Consider the following 21,417-nt stretch of genomic DNA (forward strand, 5'->3'; position numbering starts at 1 on the left):
GCTTGCAACTTTGCCTTAAACTCTAGTTCGGACTTCAGGCTACCCAACATGTTATTTTATTTTTAACAAAAGCATCAATGATGATGATAATAAACATCACTGTTTACATAGTGCTTGCAACCAACGCGATTAGCCAAATAAAGGGCCTCTTACTTGTGATTAACTGGAAAAGGTTGTGTCAGATACCATAGCTTTGATCTATTTGGTATGAAAATGTAAAACAAGGTAGTTGGCCTGACTTATTTATCGTGAAATCTATTTATTAAAATGACATGCCTAATTGGCTCATTTTTTACTGTTAAGTCGGATGTCAGAGGCCTGATCAGTTTATTATGAGTGCAAGGATGAGTGACTTCTTGAGTTTTTAAACTCATCAGTGACTGTAGAGGCACTTTCAGTTATAAGCTACTCCTGTTGGCATTCCCTATTCTTGTTCTGCTTGCATCGGATGTTTTGGCCTTTATTTGAAATACACACTATCAGGCTTGAAATTATCCAATCCAAATGATCACCTGGAGAGTTTGGGCCTCATTACGGTGACTGTCGGACTGCCCCAACTGTGGCAGTCTGACTGCCACATTACAACCCTGGTAGGCAGACCCACCAGGGGACCACTGTTTCCTCCGGGAACCTGGGTCCAGACGGTCCAACAGCAGTCTGAGTTGTACTCAGCCAGGGCGGTGCTAATTTCAGCGCCGCCTGGCTGAGTACAATTCAGCTTTCTGCCAGGCTACTCATGGCTTGGTCCCCGCCATGAGAAGGCTAGCGGAAAGCCCCCTGCCCAGCACTGTCAGAAGGCGCACTGTCTGCAGACAGTGCGCATTGTGATGGTGCTGTGCCGAGACCAATATTGTAGCACTGTTCCCACTGGGCAGCACGGAAGGATCCGTGTACAATGTTCCCGCTGGTCAGCCCAGCTGGAACATTGTAATGTGCTCGGGGGGATGCCATGTATATGAAAGTACGCATCTTTTAGGTCTAATGTGGTCATGTAATCTTGCTGTTTGAGCAGTGGAATGATGTCTTGTAGTGTGACCATGTGAAAGTGGTCCGATATGATGTAGGTATTTAGTGTCCTGAGATCTAATATTGGTCTTAATGTTTTGTCTTTTTTTGGAATTAGAAAGTACAGGGAGTAAACTCCTGTGTTTTTTTGTTGTACTGGTACTAACTCTATTGCACCCTTTTGCAGTAGTGCTTGAACTTCTAGTCCTAAAAGTTCTAAATGTTGTGGTGACATTTTGCGTGTTTTTGGAGGGATGTTTGGTGGGAATTTGTGGAATTCTATGCAATAGCCATGTTGGATTATTGCTAATACCCAATTGTCTGTTGTAATCTGGTGCCAAGATTGGTAGAATTGGCTTAGTCTTCCCCCCACTGGTGTTGAGTGAAGGGGTTGTGTGACTTGAAAGTCACTGTTTAGGTGGAGGTGTTTTTGGAGTCTGGAATCTTCCCCTACTCCTTGGGAATTGACCCCCTCTATATCCCCTGAAACCTCCCCTTTGGAATGAACCCTGATATGGTGTGGTTCTTGTTTGTTGGCTGGTGGTGTCTGTGGGTTGGCCACGAAACCCCCCTCTAAATGGAGTTTTTCTAAAAGAGCCTCTGCTCTGCGGGGAGTAGAGTGCGCCCATGGCTTTGGCCGTGTCTGTGTCCTTTTTAAGTTTTTCAATGGCTGTGTCCACTTCAGGGCCAAAAAGTTGTTTCTCGTTGAAGGGCATATTAAGGACAGCCTGCTGGATTTCAGGTTTGAACCCTGAAGTGCGGAGCCAAGCGTGTCTCCTTATGGTGACAGCAGTGTTGACTGTTCTCGCTGCAGTATCGGCTGCGTCCATTGAAGAGCGGATTTGATTGTTTGAGATCGTTTGTCCCTCTTCAACTATTTGCTGCGCCCTTTTTTGGTATTCCTGGGGAAGATGGTCTATGAGAAGTTGCATCTCATCCCAGTGTGCGCGGTCATATCGGGCTAGCAGCGCTTGAGAATTTGCGATGCGCCACTGGTTGGCTGCCTGTGATGCTACTCTTTTTCCTGCCGCATCAAATTTTCGGCTTTCTTTGTCCGGAGGTGGGGCGTCGCCAGATGTATGGGAATTTGCTCTTTTGCGAGCTGCCCCTACTACTACGGAGTCAGGTGGTAACTGCAAAGTAATAAACACTGGGTCTGTGGGTGGTGGTTTGTATTTTTTATCCACCCTTGGGGTGATGGCTCTTGATTTTACGGGCTCTTCAAAAATTTGTTTTGCGTGCCGTAACATCCCTGGTAGCATTGGGAGACATTGGTATTGGCTATGTGTAGCCGAGAGGGTGTTAAATAAAAAATCATCCTCTATAGGATCGGAATGCAGTTGGACATTGTGGAATTCTGCTGCCCTAGCCACCAGTTGCGAGTATGAGGTACTGTCCTCTGGCGGTGACGGCTTTGTGGGGTATGAATCGGGATCATTGTCCGGCACTGGGGTGTCGTATAGGTCCCAAGCGTCTTGATCCTGATTATCTTGACTTATAGTAGTTTGCGCTGGTGAGTGCATTTGTGGCGGAGTTTGTGCCGGCGATGCCTGTTGTGGTGGAGAGGGCGGAGGCGTGACTTTTTTAACCACTTTGGCTTGTGGTTGTGTGTCATCCTTGAGAAATCCGATCCTTCTTTTTCTCATTATTGGGGGAAGGGTTGATATCTTCCCTGTGTCTTGTTGGATGTACAGTCTCTTTTGTGTGTAGTCTGATTCTACACTTTGGAGCTCTTGTCCAAATCTGTGCATCTGGCCACTTATTCCTTGTTCCTCTGTGTAGGAAGGAGGTGTGGAACTTTTCGGCGCCGAGAGAGAATCTTTTTTCGGCTTCGGTACCGACTGAATTTTTGTGGCTTTCGGCAGTGTGTCTCGGTGCCGATGTTTTTCGGTGCCGGCATCTTGTTTTTGCTTCTCGGAGCCGCTATCTCGGCTCCGAGGTTGCTCCATGGCGGTTCCTCGACCGGAGTCGGGTGTCTTCGCTATGGGCGTGCCCTTTTTCGGCGCCTTCGATGGCTCGCCGGTCTTATGGGTCGAGCCATGGCCTGTTGGCAGTGGCGTCCCCTGGGCTTTTGTTTTTTCGATGGTTTTTATTTTCGACGTCTTACTCACTCTGTTTGTTGTTGTTGTTCGACGTCGGAGTCTCCGGATTCTGAGTCCGGAACCGAGAATGTTTCCTCTTCGTCGTCGAAACGTTGTTTTGTCGGCGTGGACGCCATTTGTAGACGCCTGGCTCTTCGGTCCCGGAGTGTTTTTCTGGACCGGAAGGCTCGACAGGCCTCACAGGTATCCTCCTTGTGCTCGGGGGACAAGCACAAGTTACAGACCAAGTGCTGATCTGTATAAGGATACTTACTGTGACATTTTGGGCAGAAACGGAACGGGGTCCGTTCCATCGGCTTCGATGTCGCACGCGGTCGGGCCGACCAGGCCCCGATGGGGGATCGAAGCTACCCCAAAGTCTTCCGATGATCGGTGTCGATGTACCTAACTATCCCGATACCGAACGGAACAATACCGACGCTTTCTTCCGAGATTCTGACTAACTTTCCGAACCGAAACACAGAGCGAAAAGGAATACGTCCGAACTCGACAGCGGAAAAAAACAATCTAAGATGGAGTCGACGCCCATGCGCAATGGAGCCGAAGAGGGAGGAGTCCTTCGGTCCCGTGACCAAAAAAGACTTCTTCGAAGAAAAACAACTTGTAATACTCCGAGCCCAACACCAGGCAGCGGACTGTGCTAAACATGTGTATCTGCAGCGACATATGCCATCGAACCTATAATTCGCACCCTAAATTAACTATAACTTGCACCATGGACAGCTAATTACTCCTCATATAACATCATTGGTGTCAACTGCTATGGCATCACTGATATTACTACTGCAACATTTGCAATAAAATTACTGATGAGAAAACTGTGCATGGCTGGGGCGCGAGTTATAGTTACTTGAGTTATCAATAACTAACTGCTGAATTTCTATAGTTTTGTGCCAGGAAATTCAGAACCCAACAATAATGTCCCTGTAACCTTTGTTTTTTTTAGTGTGAATATAAATATTACTGCGAGCTTTAGCCCTATGCTCCAACTGACCATTTTCTAGTAAGAGCCCTAGTTAGTTAAAATGTTTTGATTGTTTGATCTTTTACTCTGCCGCTTGCAACTTTGCCTTAAACTCTAGTTTGGACTTCAGGCTACCCAACATGTTATTTTATTTTTAACAAAAGCATCAATGATGATGATAATAAACATCACTGTTTACATAGTGCTTGCAACCAACGCGATTAGCCAAATAAAGGGCCTCTTACTTGTGATTAACTGGAAAAGGTTGTGTCAGATACCATAGCTTTGATCTATTTGGTATGAAAATGTAAAACAAGGTAGTTGGCCTGACTTATTTATCGTGAAATCTATTTATTAAAATGACATGCCTAATTGGCTCATTTTTTACTGTTAAGTCGGATGTCAGAGGCCTGATCAGTTTATTATGAGTGCAAGGATGAGTGACTTCTTGAGTTTTTAAACTCATCAGTGACTGTAGAGGCACTTTCAGTTATAAGCTACTCCTGTTGGCATTCCCTATTCTTGTTCTGCTTGCATCGGATGTTTTGGCCTTTATTTGAAATACACACTATCAGGCTTGAAATTATCCAATCCAAATGATCACCTGGAGAGTTTGGGCCTCATTACGGTGACTGTCGGACTGCCCCAACTGTGGCAGTCTGACTGCCACATTACAACCCTGGTAGGCAGACCCACCAGGGGACCACTGTTTCCTCCGGGAACCTGGGTCCAGACGGTCCAACAGCAGTCTGAGTTGTACTCAGCCAGGGCGGTGCTAATTTCAGCGCCGCCTGGCTGAGTACAATTCAGCTTTCTGCCAGGCTACTCATGGCTTGGTCCCCGCCATGAGAAGGCTAGCGGAAAGCCCCCTGCCCAGCACTGTCAGAAGGCGCACTGTCTGCAGACAGTGCGCATTGTGATGGTGCTGTGCCGAGACCAATATTGTAGCACTGTTCCCACTGGGCAGCACGGAAGGATCCGTGTACAATGTTCCCGCTGGTCAGCCCAGCTGGAACATTGTAATGTGCTCGGGGGGATGCCATGGCAATGGCGTCCTCCCCGCGAGTTTGGTGGTCCCACGGTGGGACCACCAAACTCATAATAAGGCCCTTAGTTCAAAGTGAAATGTTGTCAACATCTGTCTTTGAACCATGGAAACTAATGGTGCTTAAAGTGTTGTGATGATACAGTTCTGGGTTGCCAACTGTTTCCATTAAAATGCAAATTTGTAATTTGCTCCGCTTATCACTGCATATTCATACCAAACACTGTGCAGTTGTCAGTTGGTTTCTGCATAAACAATCATAATTGTGCGTATTGCAAAGATATGAGTTGTTTTATTAAACTGAATCTGCTGAATAGTATTTATGTACATATGGATCATTATTGGTCCTCTAATGATGAGTGAAGGTACAATGAATGTGAGGGGTACAGTTGTCCCACAATACAGTGCAATACCCAAGTTTCTAATAGTATACTGGGTTGCCCATGTTCATTTTTACCACCTCCTCTTCTCTGGGAAAACGTTTTGCTTTTCTCCTTTGGTGAAACTTTCAGTGTGAGGGATGCTTTACCGTCACTTCATATTCGAAGCTGTCATCAATTATTTTTTGGTGCAAATTTGCTTCATTTTTGCCATGGATTAATTTAATGTGAAATAGCTTCAGAAACCTCCCATGGCTAACAGAGTCATCTTGTGAGAGAGCTCCAGGTCTTAAAACCATTGAAACTAAGTTGTTGAATAGTAACACCTGTACTGTACAAGACTACAAGCTAGGTTGCATGTATGTTTGTTAGGTCTGTAGGTCCACCTACCTTGGGGCCAATAGATCAGTCAAATGCTCTACTTCTAAAGGATCCAGAGATGATCTATTTTAGTACAAATAAGTGGGTCTCAGTAGGAAAAATCAGTGGCAGAAACACTGCGCTAAATAGAGTGGAGGCATCCACCTTAGTGATAGTGGACTGCCCCATCTAGTGTTTCCAACAGCAGAGCCAACTGAGGTTGCACCATTGGAAAGTTGGAGATTTTCCCATCTCTAAACAAACCCTAATGAGGCCCTGAGCCCTTTCCACAAAAATCCTATGCGGAGCAGAACTGCCGTGAATACAGGTACAGAGTGTTCACCAAAATACAACTGTAGGAAAGTACCATCTTGCCTGGCATGTTACCCCCATTTTTCACTGTATATATGTTGTTTTAGTTGTATGTGTCACTGGGACCCTGTTCACCAGGGCCCCAGTGCTCATAAGTGTGCCTGAATGTGTTACCTGTGTAGTGACTAACTGTCTCACTGAGGCTCTGCTAATCAGAACCTCAGTGGTTATGCTCTCTCATTTCTTTCAAATTGTCACTGACAGGCTAGTGACCAATTTTACCAATTTACATTGGCTTACTGGAACACCCTTATAATTCCCTAGTATATGGTACTGAGGTACCCAGGGTATTGGGGTTCCAGGAGATCCCTATGGGCTGCAGCATTTCTTTTGCCACCCATAGGGAGCTCTGACAATTCTTACACAGGCCTGCCACTGCAGCCTGAGTGAAATAACGTCCACGTTATTTCACAGCCATTTTACACTGCACTTAAGTAACTTATAAGTCACCTATATGTCTAACCTTTACCTGGTAAAGGTTAGGTGCAAAGTTACTTAGTGTGAGGGCACCCTGGCACTAGCCAAGGTGCCCCCACATTGTTCAGGGCCAATTCCCCGGACTTTGTGAGTGCGGGGACACCATTACACGCGTGCACTACATATAGGTCACTACCTATATGTAGCTTCACAATGGTAACTCCGAATATGGCCATGTAACATGTCTAAGATCATGGAATTGCCCCCTCTATGCCATCCTGGCATTGTTGGCACAATTCCATGATCCCAGTGGTCTGTAGCACAGACCCTGGTACTGCCAAACTGCCTTTCCTGGGGTTTCACTGCAGCTGCTGCTGCTGCCAACCCCTCAGACAGGTTTCTGCCCCCCTGGGGTCAAGCCAGGCTTGTCCCAGGATGGCAGAACAAAGGACTTCCTCTGAGAGAGGGTGTTACACCCTCTCCCTTTGGAAAATGGTGTGAAGGCAGGGGAGGAGTAGCCTCCCCCAGCCTCTGGAAATGCTTTCTTGGGCACAGATGTGCCCAATTCTGCATAAGCCAGTCTACACCGGTTCAGGGGACCCCTTAGCCCTGCTCTGGCGCAAAACTGGACAAAGGAAAGGGGAGTGACCACTCCCCTGACCTGCACCTCCCCTGGGAGGTGTCCAGAGCTCCTCCAGTGTGCTCCAGACCTCTGCCATCTTGGAAACAGAGGTGCTGCTGGCACACTGGACTGCTCTGAGTGGCCAGTGCCACCAGGTGACGTCAGAGACTCCTTCTGATAGGCTCCTTCAGGTGTTAGTAGCCTATCCTCTCTCCTAAGTAGCCAAACCCTCTTTTCTGGCTATTTAGGGTCTCTGTCTCTGGGGAAACTTTAGATAACGAATGCAAGAGCTCATCAGAGTTCCTCTGCATCTCTCTCTTCACCTTCTGCCAAGGAAGCGGCTGCTGACCGCGCTGGAAGCCTGCAAAACTGCAACATAGTAGCAAAGACAACTACTGCAACTCTGTAACGCTGATCCTGCCGCCTTCTCGACTGTTTTCCTGGTGGTGCATGCTGTGGGGGTTGTCTGCCTCCTCTCTGCACTAGAAGCTCCGAAGAAATCTCCCGTGGGTCGACGGAATCTTCCCCCTGCAACCGCAGGCACCAAAAAGCTGCATTACCGGTCCCTTGGGTTTCCTCTCAGCACGACGAGCGAGGTCCCTCGAATCCAGCAACTCTGTCCAAGTGACTCCCACAGTCCAGTGACTCTTCAGTCCAAGTTTGGTGGAGGTAAGTCCTTGCCTCACCTCGCTAGACTGCATTGCTGGGAACCGCGACTTTTGCAGCTACTCCGGCCCCTGTGCACTTCCGGCGGAAATCCTTTGTGCACAGCCAAGCCTGGGTCCACGGCACTCTAACCTGCATTGCACGACTTTCTAAGTTGGTCTCCGGCGACGTGGGACTCCTTTGTGCGACTTCGGGTGAGCACCGTTTCACGCATCCTCGTAGTGCCTGTTTCTGGCACTTCTCCGGGTGCTACCTGCTGCTGAGAGGGCTCCTTGTCTTGCTCGACGTCCCCTCTACCTCCTGGTCCAATTTGCGACCTCCTGGTCCCTCCTGGGCCACAGCAGCGTCCAAAAACGCTAACCGCACAATTTGCATCTAGCAAGGCTTGTTGGCGTTCTTTCGGCGGGAAAACACTTCTGCACGACTCTCCACGGCAAGAGGGATCCGTCCACCAAAGGGGAAGTCTCTAGCCCTTTTCGTTCCTGCAGAAATCTCAGCTTCTTCTGTCCAGTAGAAGCTTCTTTGCACCCACAGCTGGCATTTCCTGGGCATATGCCCATCTCCGACTTGCTTGTGACTTTTGGACTTGGTCCCCTTGTTCCACAGGTACCCTAGATTGGAAATCCACCGTTGTTGCATTGTTGGTTTGTGTCTTTCCTGCATTATTCCTCTATCACGACTTCTTTGTCTTTGGGGGAACTTTAGTGCACTTTGCACTCACTTTTCAGGGTCTTGGGGAGGGCTAATTTTCTAACTCACTATTTTCTAATAGTCCCAGCGACCCTCTACAAGGTCACATAGGTTTGGGGTCCATTCGTGGTTCGCATTCCACTTTTGGAGTATATGGTTTGTGTTGCCCCTATCCCTATGTGTCCCCATTGCATCCTATTGTAACTATACATTGTTTGCACTGTTTTCTAAGACTATACTGCATATTTTTGGTATTGTGTACATATATCTTGTGTATATTTCCTATCCTCTCACTGAGGGTACACTCTAAGATACTTTGGCATATTGTCATAAAAATAAAGTACCTTTATTTTTAGTATAACTGTGTATTTTGTTTTCTTATGATATGGTGCAAGTGACACTTGTGGTACTGTAGTAGCTTCACACGTCTCCTAGTTCAGCCTAAGCTGCTCTGCTAAGCTACCATTATCTATCAGCCTAAGCTGCTAGACACCCTATACACTAATAAGGGATAACTGGGCCTGGTGCAAGGTGCAAGTACTCCTTGGTACTCACTACAAGCCAGTCCAGCCTCCTACAACAACCAGACCCATTACGCTAGAGTTTCATCTATCTTCTTGTTGTTAACATTAATATTTACTTGATTTAGGTGACTTGAACTGCCCTACATGTGCAGTGGTGAGAGGTGCACTGGCTGGCTCGGTGGTAGGAGGTCTGTACCCAATTGCATTAGCATTGCCAATAAATGCTGGACTCGCTGCCAGGTAGGTTGGCTTTCCTTACAAATGGTGAATAAAATGTTTTGAATCTGGTAAATGAATCATGATGCTCTTAATCAAAGTTATTTCCCTAATGAACATATACATGTTATTCTATGAGGTATAGATAGGGCGCTGAGGCATGAAGTATCAGCTCAATCGTTGTGGGCATCCTTCCTCCTAGGGCTCCCTGAAGCATGGTGAAGTCAAGGAAAATAAAGAATAGGGAAAAGAAATACAAATAATGTAAACCTGTGGTTCAGTAGATAAATGAAACCATTACTTACTGCTAAACGTCATTACTCCCAATACCCTTTTTCTCGACCTCAACACTGACAAGAGGTGTTCGACCTCTCCCCAGGCTCACGTGCTCTAGTCAGAGCCAATTAATTTGCCCGACATAAAATCCCTCCTCCCCTGACCACCAAGTACCTCCTACCAATCTGGTGATAAAGAGCACAGAAAACATCCTGTACGTCCCCTAGACGAAATACTGAGGAGTCAGGTTGTGATCCGGGGATTAAACAGGGAAGCGGGACATAAGTATTGATACAAGAAAAAGGGTAGTCGGAGTAATCAAGATTATTGGTATGTAATGGAATCATTACCTCCTCAACCCTTTTTCTGGGCCCAACCATTACTGACATGAGGATATACCAAAGCAGCACCAAACAACCTGAATCCCCCAGCAATAGAAAGAATGCTGTAGATCCATGGTCACTGCACAAAGTTATTGTAAACCAAGGAAGGCATCAACCAGGAAAACAGATAGTTTTCTGAGAAACAGCTGACAGAACACCAGAACCAAAGGCCAAAGAATCACACACATCTAAACTGTAATGAGAACTAACGGTAGAGTAGAAAGCCCAAGTGGCGGCTTTGCAAATGTCCAGAAGGAAAACATCTGCTCCTCCGCCCAGGACGCCGCCATGCCCCTAGTGGACCACCCCTGGACACCACCCAGCAGGCATGCATTTTGTGATTCATCGGCAAGAGAAATCATGGTTTTAATCTAACTACTGAAAGTAGGCATAAAAGCTTTTTGACCCTGATGGAAAACACCAAAGTTCACAAATGTTTTGCACTGGCAAAAGTCCATGGTTCTAGCCAAGTACATTTTCACAGCCCTCAACGCATCCAAGGTATACAAAGCCTCCTCATGAGTAGCAGGCTCAGGAAAGAAAGAGGGCAAAGTTATCTCCTGTTGTTAGTGAAAAGAGGAGACAACTTTAGGAAGGAACCCGGGGCCCATCTGAAGAACCATCCTGTCCGTGAATAGCTGCAAATAGGGAGGCCTTACAGACAAGGACCCAGCTCACCCAACCTATGGGCAGAGGTAATGACCACCAAAAACAAAACTTTCAAGGAAAGAAACTTCAAACCTACTCTGTCAAGGGGCTCAAACAGTGGGGACTGCAAGACCCTAAGGACCAATCGCAGGTCCCAAGCAGGGGCCACCAACCTCACTGTTGGTTTAAGCACAGAAAACCCCTTAGGAAGGCGGTAACACAAAGAAAAAAGTTCAGGCACACCACAGGGAGAGCAAACCACCCTAATGGAGGCCCACTGGACCTTCAAAGTAGAAACCGCCAAGCCCTTCTGGAACCCATTCTACAAAAACTGTGAGATTCAGGAAGCTGAGCAAGTGGTAGGATTCAGAGACCTTTCCGCACACCATTTGAAAGATGAAGAGCAATGGTGATCATAAGACCTCCTAGTGGAAAGCTAGTACAATGGATGAATGCCTGGTTTTCAATGTTAGAGGACATAACGCACCAGTGGACCTAGGTAAAGCTGTGCCCAAGGAATGACAAACATGCAGACTGGCTGAAAGAAAAAGAGAACATAAGAGGCTAAATTTTAGAAACGGGAAGGGCACAATCAGTACCATGTGGCCCTGAAGGCGCAACTAATCCTGCACCGTTGCCACCAGTCTCTGGCCCAAAGTCAGTAACAGATCCCTCAACACTGTGCTCTGTATGAAGGGGGACTGACCACACACACCGCCGTCTGGAAGCGATCCCCGATGAACTGTAGATCCTATGTGGTGTGAGATGTGACTTCTCTGAGTTGATCAAAAGGCCAAAGTCCTCCAGGGTCTGGCACGCCAATGCAAGCTGGGACTGAAGAACAGATTGGCCTGGTGATGGGAAGCCAATCATCAAGAGAGTGGACCATCACTCCCAGGCCATGTCGATGAGCTACTGGGGGGACCATGACCTTGGTGAACACTCTGGGGGGAGTAGTGTTTCTGCTGATGATGCTGGGAAATGGGCATGTGCAGATTGGCATCTCTTAAGTCCAAGGAGGCAAGTCATTCGTCTGGATGGATGACAGGAATGATCTGCTGAAGAGTGTCCATCTTGAATCGGGCCTTTTAGGAAGACATTCAAAGCTTTCAGACTAAAGATGTCTGAATGTTCCGGAACGTTTTGGGACCAGGAATACAGGGGAGTAGAATCCCTTCCCCTGTTGAGTGACTAGGACTAGGATTACAGCATGCTTCCAGACAAGGTCTGCAATCTCCTGAGTAAGAACTGGAAGATTGGACGAGGCCTTGACAGACTCCACAGTATCCTGCTATGAGGATCTGCAGCACCCAGGCATCGGAAACATGTCAGGTCAGTAGAAAAAATTAAAGTTTGAACTGAAACAGAAAAGGAAGCATTGCCCAATTTAAACCCTACAAGGATCCAAAGTAGGCCCATGTAGTGCCTGAACAAAAAATACCAGTGCAGGAGCAACAGGCAGGAGGAAGGAAAGGCTCCCAACAAGGAACGCACACCACTTGACCACACAGTATGGGTACATTAATTAATTCCCATTCATCTTATTCAACATGTTGTTATAAAAATTTAGTTTTATATATATATATAGTTGTTCCTTGTTTCTTTTCCTAAATGTGGGAAAAAGCAAAAGATTGAAGCGAGCCATGCTGGGATTCGAACTGGGATCCAGAAGTGTCCAGCAAATCCCAGCTCTGGCAATAGTGGGCCTCCTGCCACATGGAAGGGCCAACGACAATGCTCCTTCAAGCCAGGAAGCGCGTCTCGACTAGAGGAAGCCCCGACAGCAACAGCAGCCAGCAGAGGAATGCCAAAGCACTGGGAGCACAACGAGAAGCTTGTGGTGCCCGAAGTATCTCCAATGCAGCAGTGACCAAGCCTGTGGCATCAAGAGACAGAAAAAGCCTTACCCTCACAAAAGAATGTGGCTGTCATGTCGCACCAGAGCACAGAGTCTCTGGCACTCCGTGTATAAAACGCAAGAGGAAACAGGCACCAACAGGACTAACCATTGATGGTTAAATAAAGAGGCAGCCTCTCACATGAAGTAAGCAACCAAAACCTCAATGAGAAAGGCACCCAAATCCCCCAGAAAGTGTCAAATGGGCTTAGTAAAAGCAGTAAAAGAAGGCCCAGACTTCCTGAACCCAGGGACCAGGGAGAACAGAAAACCCCAACTCCAGATACTGTGCCTTGCACAGTAGCCAACTCACCATTATGAGATTTTACATTGGAAGCCAAAAACAATCTACCCCAAGAGGCCCTTCCTCCCTTAGCTTACCTAATTGAAGAAGGCTCTAAGGACCAACGTGGACTTGAAGCAGACAAAGAAAACAGGATGTTTTCTGGACTCCATGCCTCTTTATCATTAGATTGGTGGGAGGTACTTGGAGGTCAGGGGAGGAGGGATGTTACGCCAGGCAATTTGATTGGCTGTGGCTACTGCACGTGGGCCTGGGTAAAGATGGAACACCTCATGTAAGTAAGGATTGGGACGAGAAAAAGGGTTGAGGAGGCAATGGACTCAGAAAATATGGAACTGCCAACAACGACGGGCGTAGCCGTAGGAGAGAAGAAAGGAAAGTAGAGGGAGAACGTGGGTAAACTAGTCGGAGTAATTTAGTAGCATGCCTGAGGTTCTAGGATTGTAATTATTGAAATCAATGTCACATGTTACTTCTGTCACCATTATATCATGGTTCTTTCCTTTTTTTAACATTACTTATTTACCTGGCACCTTTTGCCTGACACTTTCCTTAGTCTCCTTTGTGTCCTTATTATATCAATGTTGTGTTTCTAATTTCCTCCTTGACATGTATTCCTGCCCATAGTTCCCCCATTCCAGGTCCTAACATATGCCTTGTCTGAGGTGTAGTTTGTCTCTTTCACCTCTGAATCACTTTTAATACTGCATAGCGTAGGCAGCATCCTGGTAAGGGTTACTGTTGTTGTTTAGGAGATGCAAGTCCATAGTCCTGTTACTAATGATTACTGATGTAGTGCACCCTATAAGCTGAATTGTTGCTTGGCGCTTATACATTAGGCACTACTATTATCATTTTTACTGCGCCAGATCATTGTTACTCCGGTCAGGTGGGCATTCACATCGCTCCAACCTAACATTGAGTTAGGACTGCGCTGTACCACTTTGTGTGTTTACAGAAGCGTGGCATGTGGATTTTGTTCTGTTCAGAAGGAATAGGACTGTTTCCAAGTAATGCACTATAATGTTGTTCACAAACGTGACATATGTTAGTGCTGGCTTTAGTTTGATACAGTGCATTGTACTGAGATGTAGAATGTTGGAGCTTTCAATAAAGGTACCCTTGCAGGCAGCGATGCATTAGATGTCTCCTTTATGCTACAGTAAAGTAGTAAGTGTTCTTTTTTTTAACATTATTTTAATGGAGATTTTAATGGCTCAATAGCCTTGTGAACATTCCCTGGCACAGTATATTCTAGTATCCTAGTCAGATTATATTACGTGGCTGAGGTATGATTTGATGTGAATTTGCCATGATGTGATTAAGGATGCTACTGCCACTCTGTTGCAGGACATCAGGGAGACAGTATAAGCACATCTAACGGTATAGCCCACCATTCCTCAACATGCTAAGGGACGTACACATCATGGCCTAGTTGAGATATGCCAGATTTGGAAAGATGGAGGAGGAAGTTTGCACACCCAATGACTGTGATACCGGTTTGACTGCATTGCGATCTTGTTTTGCCTCAGCAGTTTTGCCAAATGCACATAATAATGACTAGACCAAACTAATTGGATCCATGATTACAAAACCACAGGCTGCGCATGCTTGCAGTATGTCCTTCCCAGACCATACTGACTAGAAAATCTAAGGCCACTGGTATGATATACAAAAAAGTGATGGATGGAATGTTTGAATTAATCTCAGCCGCTGGTAATTACTCAAGACTGCATCCCAAACCAATGTTATTTAGCATACCATGCCACCTCAGTTTGGACCTAGCCAAATGCAAATCAGTTTTGAACCTGATCCAGTGGAAATAGTGCAGCCCGAATTGCCAAGTCAGGTCCTTTCTGAATTGGAACGCAAGCAGCCCAGGTCTGGTTTCGCCCTAGTTTAGAGCTCATCAGCCAGGTACAGCTTGGTTCCAGTGACACAGTGTACATGGGACCCATGTCTGGCATGAACATCCCACCTAGAGTGACACACTAATGTATACAAGAAAGTGAAGAGTGGATTGCATGAATTTATTTCAGCCACTTGTAATTACTCAGGACTGCATCCCAGTCCGTCATTATTGTTCACTCCATGCCACCTCAGTTTGGACCTAGCCATATGCAGGTCAGTCTTGACCCTTCTCCAATGGGAACAGTCCAGTCCAAACTGCCAGAACAGGTCCTACCTGTACCAAAACAAAAGCAACCCAGTCCTGCTTTTGCCCTAATAATGGCTCACCAGCCAGGTATATCATGGTTCCAGTGACCCAGCGTTCACAGGATCCACGTCTCAGCATACATATCCCACCTAGGACCACACACTAAAATATATACGAAGTGATGGGTAGAATCCTTGAATTAATCTGAGCCACTGGTAATTACTCAGGCTGCATCTCAATCCATCCTTATGTTGCATCCTATACCACCTGAGTGTGGACCCAGCCATATGCAAATCAGTCTTGACCCTCCTCTAATGCAAGCAGCCCACCCCAGACTGCCAGGAAAAGTCCTCCCTGAACCGAAACACAAGCACCCCAGGACAGTTAGGCCGAAATCTGTTCTGGGTTGCTTGTATTCCAGTTCAGGGAGGACCTGGCCTGGCAGTTTGAGCTAGGCTGTTCTCATTACAGTAGGGTCCAGGCTGATTGGCATATGGCCGCGTCCAAACTGAGGTGGTATTGTGTGCAAAATAATGCAACTACCAGGGACTGAGATTAATTCAATCACTTTTTTGTATACTTTAGGGTGACTGGTATGGGCCACTTGATGCCTCTTTACAGATACTTACACACATACAGACATATATATATATTCATTTAAAAACCAAAGGTCACTTTAAAAAACACCTTAGAAATGCACTGAAAAAAAGCACTATTGCTTAATCGGCAAAGATAAAAAAAGTAAAATTCCAGTTATACGTAACTGAAATAAATATGTACACAGTAACCAACCATGCCAACCTCAGAAACCTACCTTTCTTCACCTTTCCCCCTTCTATAATGCAGATACCCTAAAAAAAAAACGCTATGTAAATGAACTTTTTTGCCTGAGTAAAGGGAATGTACTTTTCTAGAATTCCCTAAATTCCTGATTTGGAACTTTTAAACATAAATTCAGCTTGTGAGCATTCCAGGTAGCACAGTTGTTGTGCTTGAAGGGGTTACCGGTAGTTAAGGAAGAGAGCGTTTTCCCTTCTGCAGTGGTATATCCAAAAGAGATAGACAAAGAAATTTAAGAGAATTTTGAATTTGCTCATTAGAGCCTGACCATATTGAAGATGGTATTCACTTTAGTTATTCCAATGTAATAACACACAAGGACGGTGTATATGCTCAAAAGTATTTTTTTTTTTTATGCTAAAGATTCTACATATTTTTTCATCCTTAGGTACAGCACTGCCCCGCTGCCAGAGAAAGGGAACGTGCTTCGCTTTTGGATGTCTGTGTCCAAACAAGTCTTGAAAAGGATGAGCTACGTTTTAATTCTGCAAGCTTTGTTTGGTGCCTACATAAGTTCCAGGCATTATTCTCTATATTTAAAAATGCTGCAACTTCCTGAACCTAGAGTGGATGCAGAAGAACTGAACGAGTAATGCTTCCTGCGTGGTTTGTCAAGTTAATGAAATAGTATAATTGGCAAAATATATCTTTGTAAATAAATAAAACCTAAATTGATTTAACATTCATTTTGATAACGCATCCCTATTGTTCTTCTCTGCGAACCAGCTCTGATTCTCCCAGAAAACGTAGATTTGCCTGTATTTGCTACTTCATTTTCCATAAAGTCCTTTATGTTCTGGAGCAAAGAAGAAGGTAGGTAGATAAAATGTCGAACAGAGGGCCTCATTTACAAGAACGGACACATCGGCATTAAAGCGTCAGATTTCTTGCACCTTCCACAAATGCCCTAACGATGCCATGGATGCACTGTATTTACAAGACAGAACTCCATGCAACAAGATTTCACTGATCTGTCAGAAATTCTGATGCAACCGTTGGCGCTAAAGTGATGCATTGCTGGAGTTTGTCATAAAAGTGATGCAACTCCAGCAATGCGTCAGAACAAAGAGGATAGTTCTATGTTAAAAGCCCTGCATCCGTACTTACGCCTGGTGTGAGCAGGCATAAGAATTTTGACGCAGACAAGTTGCCAAGTGACACAATGAAAAGTTGTAAATTTCACTGCGGCAGTTCTCCATGGCTTTTAACGTGGGAATGCCTACCTTGCATACATTATACCTGGCGCAGGTATAATATGACGCAGGCCTCTACAAACTGAAACATTGGGCCCAATGTGTAGTTTGTAGATATGGAGCAGTGTGGAGCACTGATTGCGCCACCGCTGCGTTACAAAAGATGATGCAGTGGTAGTGCAAGCTCCTTGTAAATGAGGCGCCAAGTATGCATGTGCAGCAAGGAGGTGTGCTATGCGGCCACCTTGCTTTCACACTAATTGTGATGACCATCGATTGGTTGAGGTGCGGGGTGGGACTATGTGCGTGCAATGACCAAGTGGGCAGCTATATAGCCTATAACATGGGTACTCACAAACATTTCCTCGTAAGCCAAAATGTACAGTGTGAAGTGTGTCCAAGTGCCGAATCGATGATGTGGCACCACCACGGAGGCATGGTACGTTGGGGATTAGCAAGACACAAAAGAAAAACACACATTTCAAGAGATTATTAGAAAATACTTTCTTTCAAATCTTTTTCGCACATTTTGCGCAGTTTGTTATACTGTGTTTAACCTTTACATATTTTAAATTGTGCAGGCTACTTTATACTGTGTGCAATATATTTTTAAACTAATGACTCACAAATTCACAGTGCCTGCTGTCACAGGAAGACACCTCGTAGCGTTATATATGCACATCAGTTTTCTACAGTGCACCAACCACGATGCATCTCTGTGACTCTGTAGTTATACACATAGGCATGTGAATTCTGTACTGATGGAATTAACTAACTCAGCTTTCCTACCAAAACCGTGCGCCTCCACAGATTAGTTTCACTTGCACTCATTTTTTCATTTAAGGTGTTTGCATTATATTTTATATTCAGATTCCTGTAGTTTAGAAGGCCAACAAAATAGTTACAGAATATTTTGTTATTTTTGACTAACTCTCTGCCACACCCCCTCACTTACCCTGCCATTGTAATCACGGCTATTTTTCCCATTATTTTGTAAGCACTTTCACATTTCTCTCATCTAAGCTTTCACCAATGTGCAGGGCTACTCTGTTGAAAGTACAAGCTACACTGGCTGTAAACCAAAGCCCATAACCAAAAGTGCAAAAAAGAAATGCTTTTATAAAATTGTTTTTTTGTCTTTTTGAGTAGGCTTTGTTTTCACAGCCATTTATGCATGTTCTCTGAGCAGGGCAGCCCCTTTCATAAAACACACTAAACTGATCACAGAAACAAAGCCCAGAATGACATGACGATGTTGCTGGGCTACCAGAAAAAAAAACAACCACGGATCTGGAGCAGTTTTCTTTCTCGGTTTACCAGGAATCCCAGAGGATCGGCAGGCCGCAAGGAAAGGGCTGGCGGCCCGGGGGCCATACTTTCAGTACCACTGGCGTGGAAGATTCTTCCAGGAATGGGAACGAAACCAGAAAATGCAGCCCAACTTCAGCCTTGGAGCTACAAGCGGGCCCATATGTTATAGAGGAGCTTCCAAGCTTATCAGACTTAAGGATCCACCATGCTCAAGGGTTGAGGGGGTCTAGTTTTAGAACACAATGATCTAGAGGGCAGAATGTCCTAATGTTCTCGGTGTAATCTAATCTGTGGCGAAGAGGGGACATTATGCATGGTCAGATTTATATAAAGTGAGCAGTGGGGATTAAGTCAGAAATAAATGTAATTTGTATTAAACAAGCCAGTCTGATTAGTTATTGTAAATAATAGACGAAATACATCTATTTACAGGGGTCTCAAACATCTTATACTCAGGAAACCTCTCACCTCCCCGAGTAAGAAAACATTTGGCTAGACCCTTCTGAATTATATAATTTAGAAAGTGAAAAAATGAACAATGATAATACACATTTAATTTCAAAACAAATATATATATTTTTTACTTCTCTTCACCTGCTCTCCAAACATGCATTGTAAAGTGTGCCCAGTCGTGTATACAGCACAGAGGCAGCAGCGTAAGCATCCCTCATGGACTCACTGATCAGGTACACACCAGTGCAAGCTTCACACTCACACCACCTCCCACAACCAGGCAAGTAACAGTCAGAAGCAGTGCAAGATTCCCTAACCCTCAAAGATAAGATACAGCAAGGTCAGCACCAGTGCAAGCAGGAGCACAGCACAGTAGTGCTGCAGCTGCAGTTGTGTAAGAGTCAAAACATTTGAGAGGCCCATTCCACACCAGTTGTGCTTGTCTTACTGCCTAATTGGCTGTCGGCCCTCCAAGATTATCAGCCGGCAAGACACTTAGCAAAATCTATGATATCCCAGGCTAGGCCTCAGTCAACCATATGCTAGTTCCTAGCCCACATCACTCTCTACTGGTCTTATGACAGCCTCACCAAGCCCTCAGGTTTTCACGCCCCTTCTGCCTGTGCTTGAGTCTGTTAATCGCCTTTGTCTTCTGCCTTTCCACATGCAACCTTAAATTGCTCATAGGCCATTTTAAGTCACCCTCTTCTCGGCCACTGAAGCACAAGAAACGTTTTCTCTCCAGAGAACCTCACCTTTCACTGAGAAGTCTTTAAGTTGACCTTCAAATTTGCTCAGCTAGTCCTTACAGGCTCTGATGCCCTAACCCTATGGCCACGACAGCTAATCCAACCTTTTATGCTGGCTGCTAGAGCCCATCACCTAGCACTAAATGGCATCTTATCTGGCCTGCTGATGTTTTCTACGATGACTTAAAAGTATACAAAAACCACTTTTGCTAGCCTTCAAAAACCCTCACTTTTGAATCCTAGGAATCTCAGTTCCTCGATCATGCAACCTAGAATCCTTTAGAGACCCTCCACTAGCCCATGAGCAGCTAGCCGGTGCCACTCTTTGCCAACCTGCCCTCAGTTTTCCAGTCCAATGAGTGCCCACACACCAGCATTCATAGTGCAGCAAGGACCCTTGTACAGGTACTTTTAGGGTTTTGGGGTGGCAAAAGGTATAGGGAAGTAAGGACATTTTAGAGTGTAGGGACAGGAAGGGGCATGGGGCGGAAAGGGTAATTTTAGGGTGTGGGGGATGGGTAGGGGCATAAGGTGGTAAGGGTATTTTTAGAGTTTTGTGGTGATTAGGAGTGTAGGATGGTAAGGGTGTTTTTAGGGTTTAGGAGTTGGTAGGGCATAGGGTGTTAAGGGTATTTTTATGGATTAGGGGTGAGCAGGATTATAAAGTGGTAAGGGTATTTTTAGGGATTACTGTGGGTAGGGGAATAGGGTGGTAAGGGTACTTTTAGGGTTTAGGGGTGGGTAGGAGTATGTGGTGGTAAAGGTAATTAGAAAAAGGTTGCAGCCCCCGCCTCCGGGAAAGATAAGAAAATTGTAATTAATGTAAAAGAATTGGAGAGGGTTTGGCAGGATGTCTTCCCTCCCACCAAAAAAACAAGACAATTAGAAAATCTATTTTAAATTATACATATATGTATTTATATATTCATTAAAAAAACGAAGGTTACAGGGACCTATGTGCTTCTAGACAGGAATGTGCTTCTAGATAGGAAATAGAATTTTAAAAACATTAGAAATTCACTGAAAAAACGCCCACAGGTTACAGGGACATTATAGTTAGGCTCAAATTTTACACGCACAAAACCACAGAAATTCAACATTTATATTTATTCTTATCTCAAGAAACTATAACTCGTGCCCTAAGATAACTATAACTCATTGCCAAACCCCTATAGGCACCCAACCCTGCTCCACACATAGCCTTTGGCCATGCTTGTGGCCAGGACCTCGCCTGCAGCCAATCCCTGCCAGCACCCACCCCCACACCTTGCAGGGCCTTCGTCCTTCTCAACGGGGCGCGGAGGGGGCTGCGGCAGGGCCTACCACCCCCCATATTTAGGCAACCTGGGAGGAGGACACACAGCACCACTCCCCAGGCCAAGGCAATTTGTGAAAGGGGAGGGGGGCCTGTGTAGTACCCCCTCTGCCTGTGCTCATTTTGCCCCCAGTGACCCCATCCACCGGGGCCCTGCCAATTTGTGAAAGGGGAAGGGGACTAAGTGGCTTCCCCGGCCGGGCAGATTTTGGCCCCAGGGACCCCATTTCCCAGGGCCTGGCCAACTAAATGGAAGGGGAGGGGGCCACGCTGCACCCCTCCCTGGGCAAAGTTTTGGTGGCATACCCCTTGGTCGTAAACAGTCTTGGGAGGGGTTCCGCGTGGCTCTCTCCACTTCATTTACATTTTGCCTGCCCCAAGGGGGTGGCGGTCCCCAGGGTTGAGATCATCCACGGAGGGCCGCGTGTACCCCTCTCCAACTAAATGACATAATTGCTCCGTGAACCTGGCCCACCCGGAGGGTGGGGAAGGGTAAGTTTAAACATGTTTTTTTTAAAAAAAAATTT

General features: G+C 45.7%; 1 protein-coding gene across 2 annotated transcripts in view; it reads left to right on the forward strand.

The window, feature by feature from the left end:
* The window catches only part of LOC138249826 (transmembrane protein 126A-like), a 79,558-nt gene extending 63,003 nt beyond the window's left edge, over positions 1 to 16,555 (forward strand). For both annotated transcript variants that reach the window (XM_069203954.1, XM_069203955.1), the window contains exons 5-6: positions 9,273 to 9,387; positions 16,258 to 16,555. In XM_069203954.1, the coding sequence (XP_069060055.1) occupies positions 9,273 to 9,387; positions 16,258 to 16,462 (320 nt within the window). In that variant the 3' untranslated portion in view covers positions 16,463 to 16,555. The remainder of the gene's footprint in view (positions 1 to 9,272; positions 9,388 to 16,257) is intronic.
* Positions 16,556 to 21,417: the final 4,862 nt, after the last annotated feature.

This window comes from Pleurodeles waltl, chromosome 8 (genome assembly GCF_031143425.1).
Source record: "Pleurodeles waltl isolate 20211129_DDA chromosome 8, aPleWal1.hap1.20221129, whole genome shotgun sequence".
In the NCBI taxonomy this organism is placed as follows: domain Eukaryota; kingdom Metazoa; phylum Chordata; class Amphibia; order Caudata; family Salamandridae; genus Pleurodeles; species Pleurodeles waltl.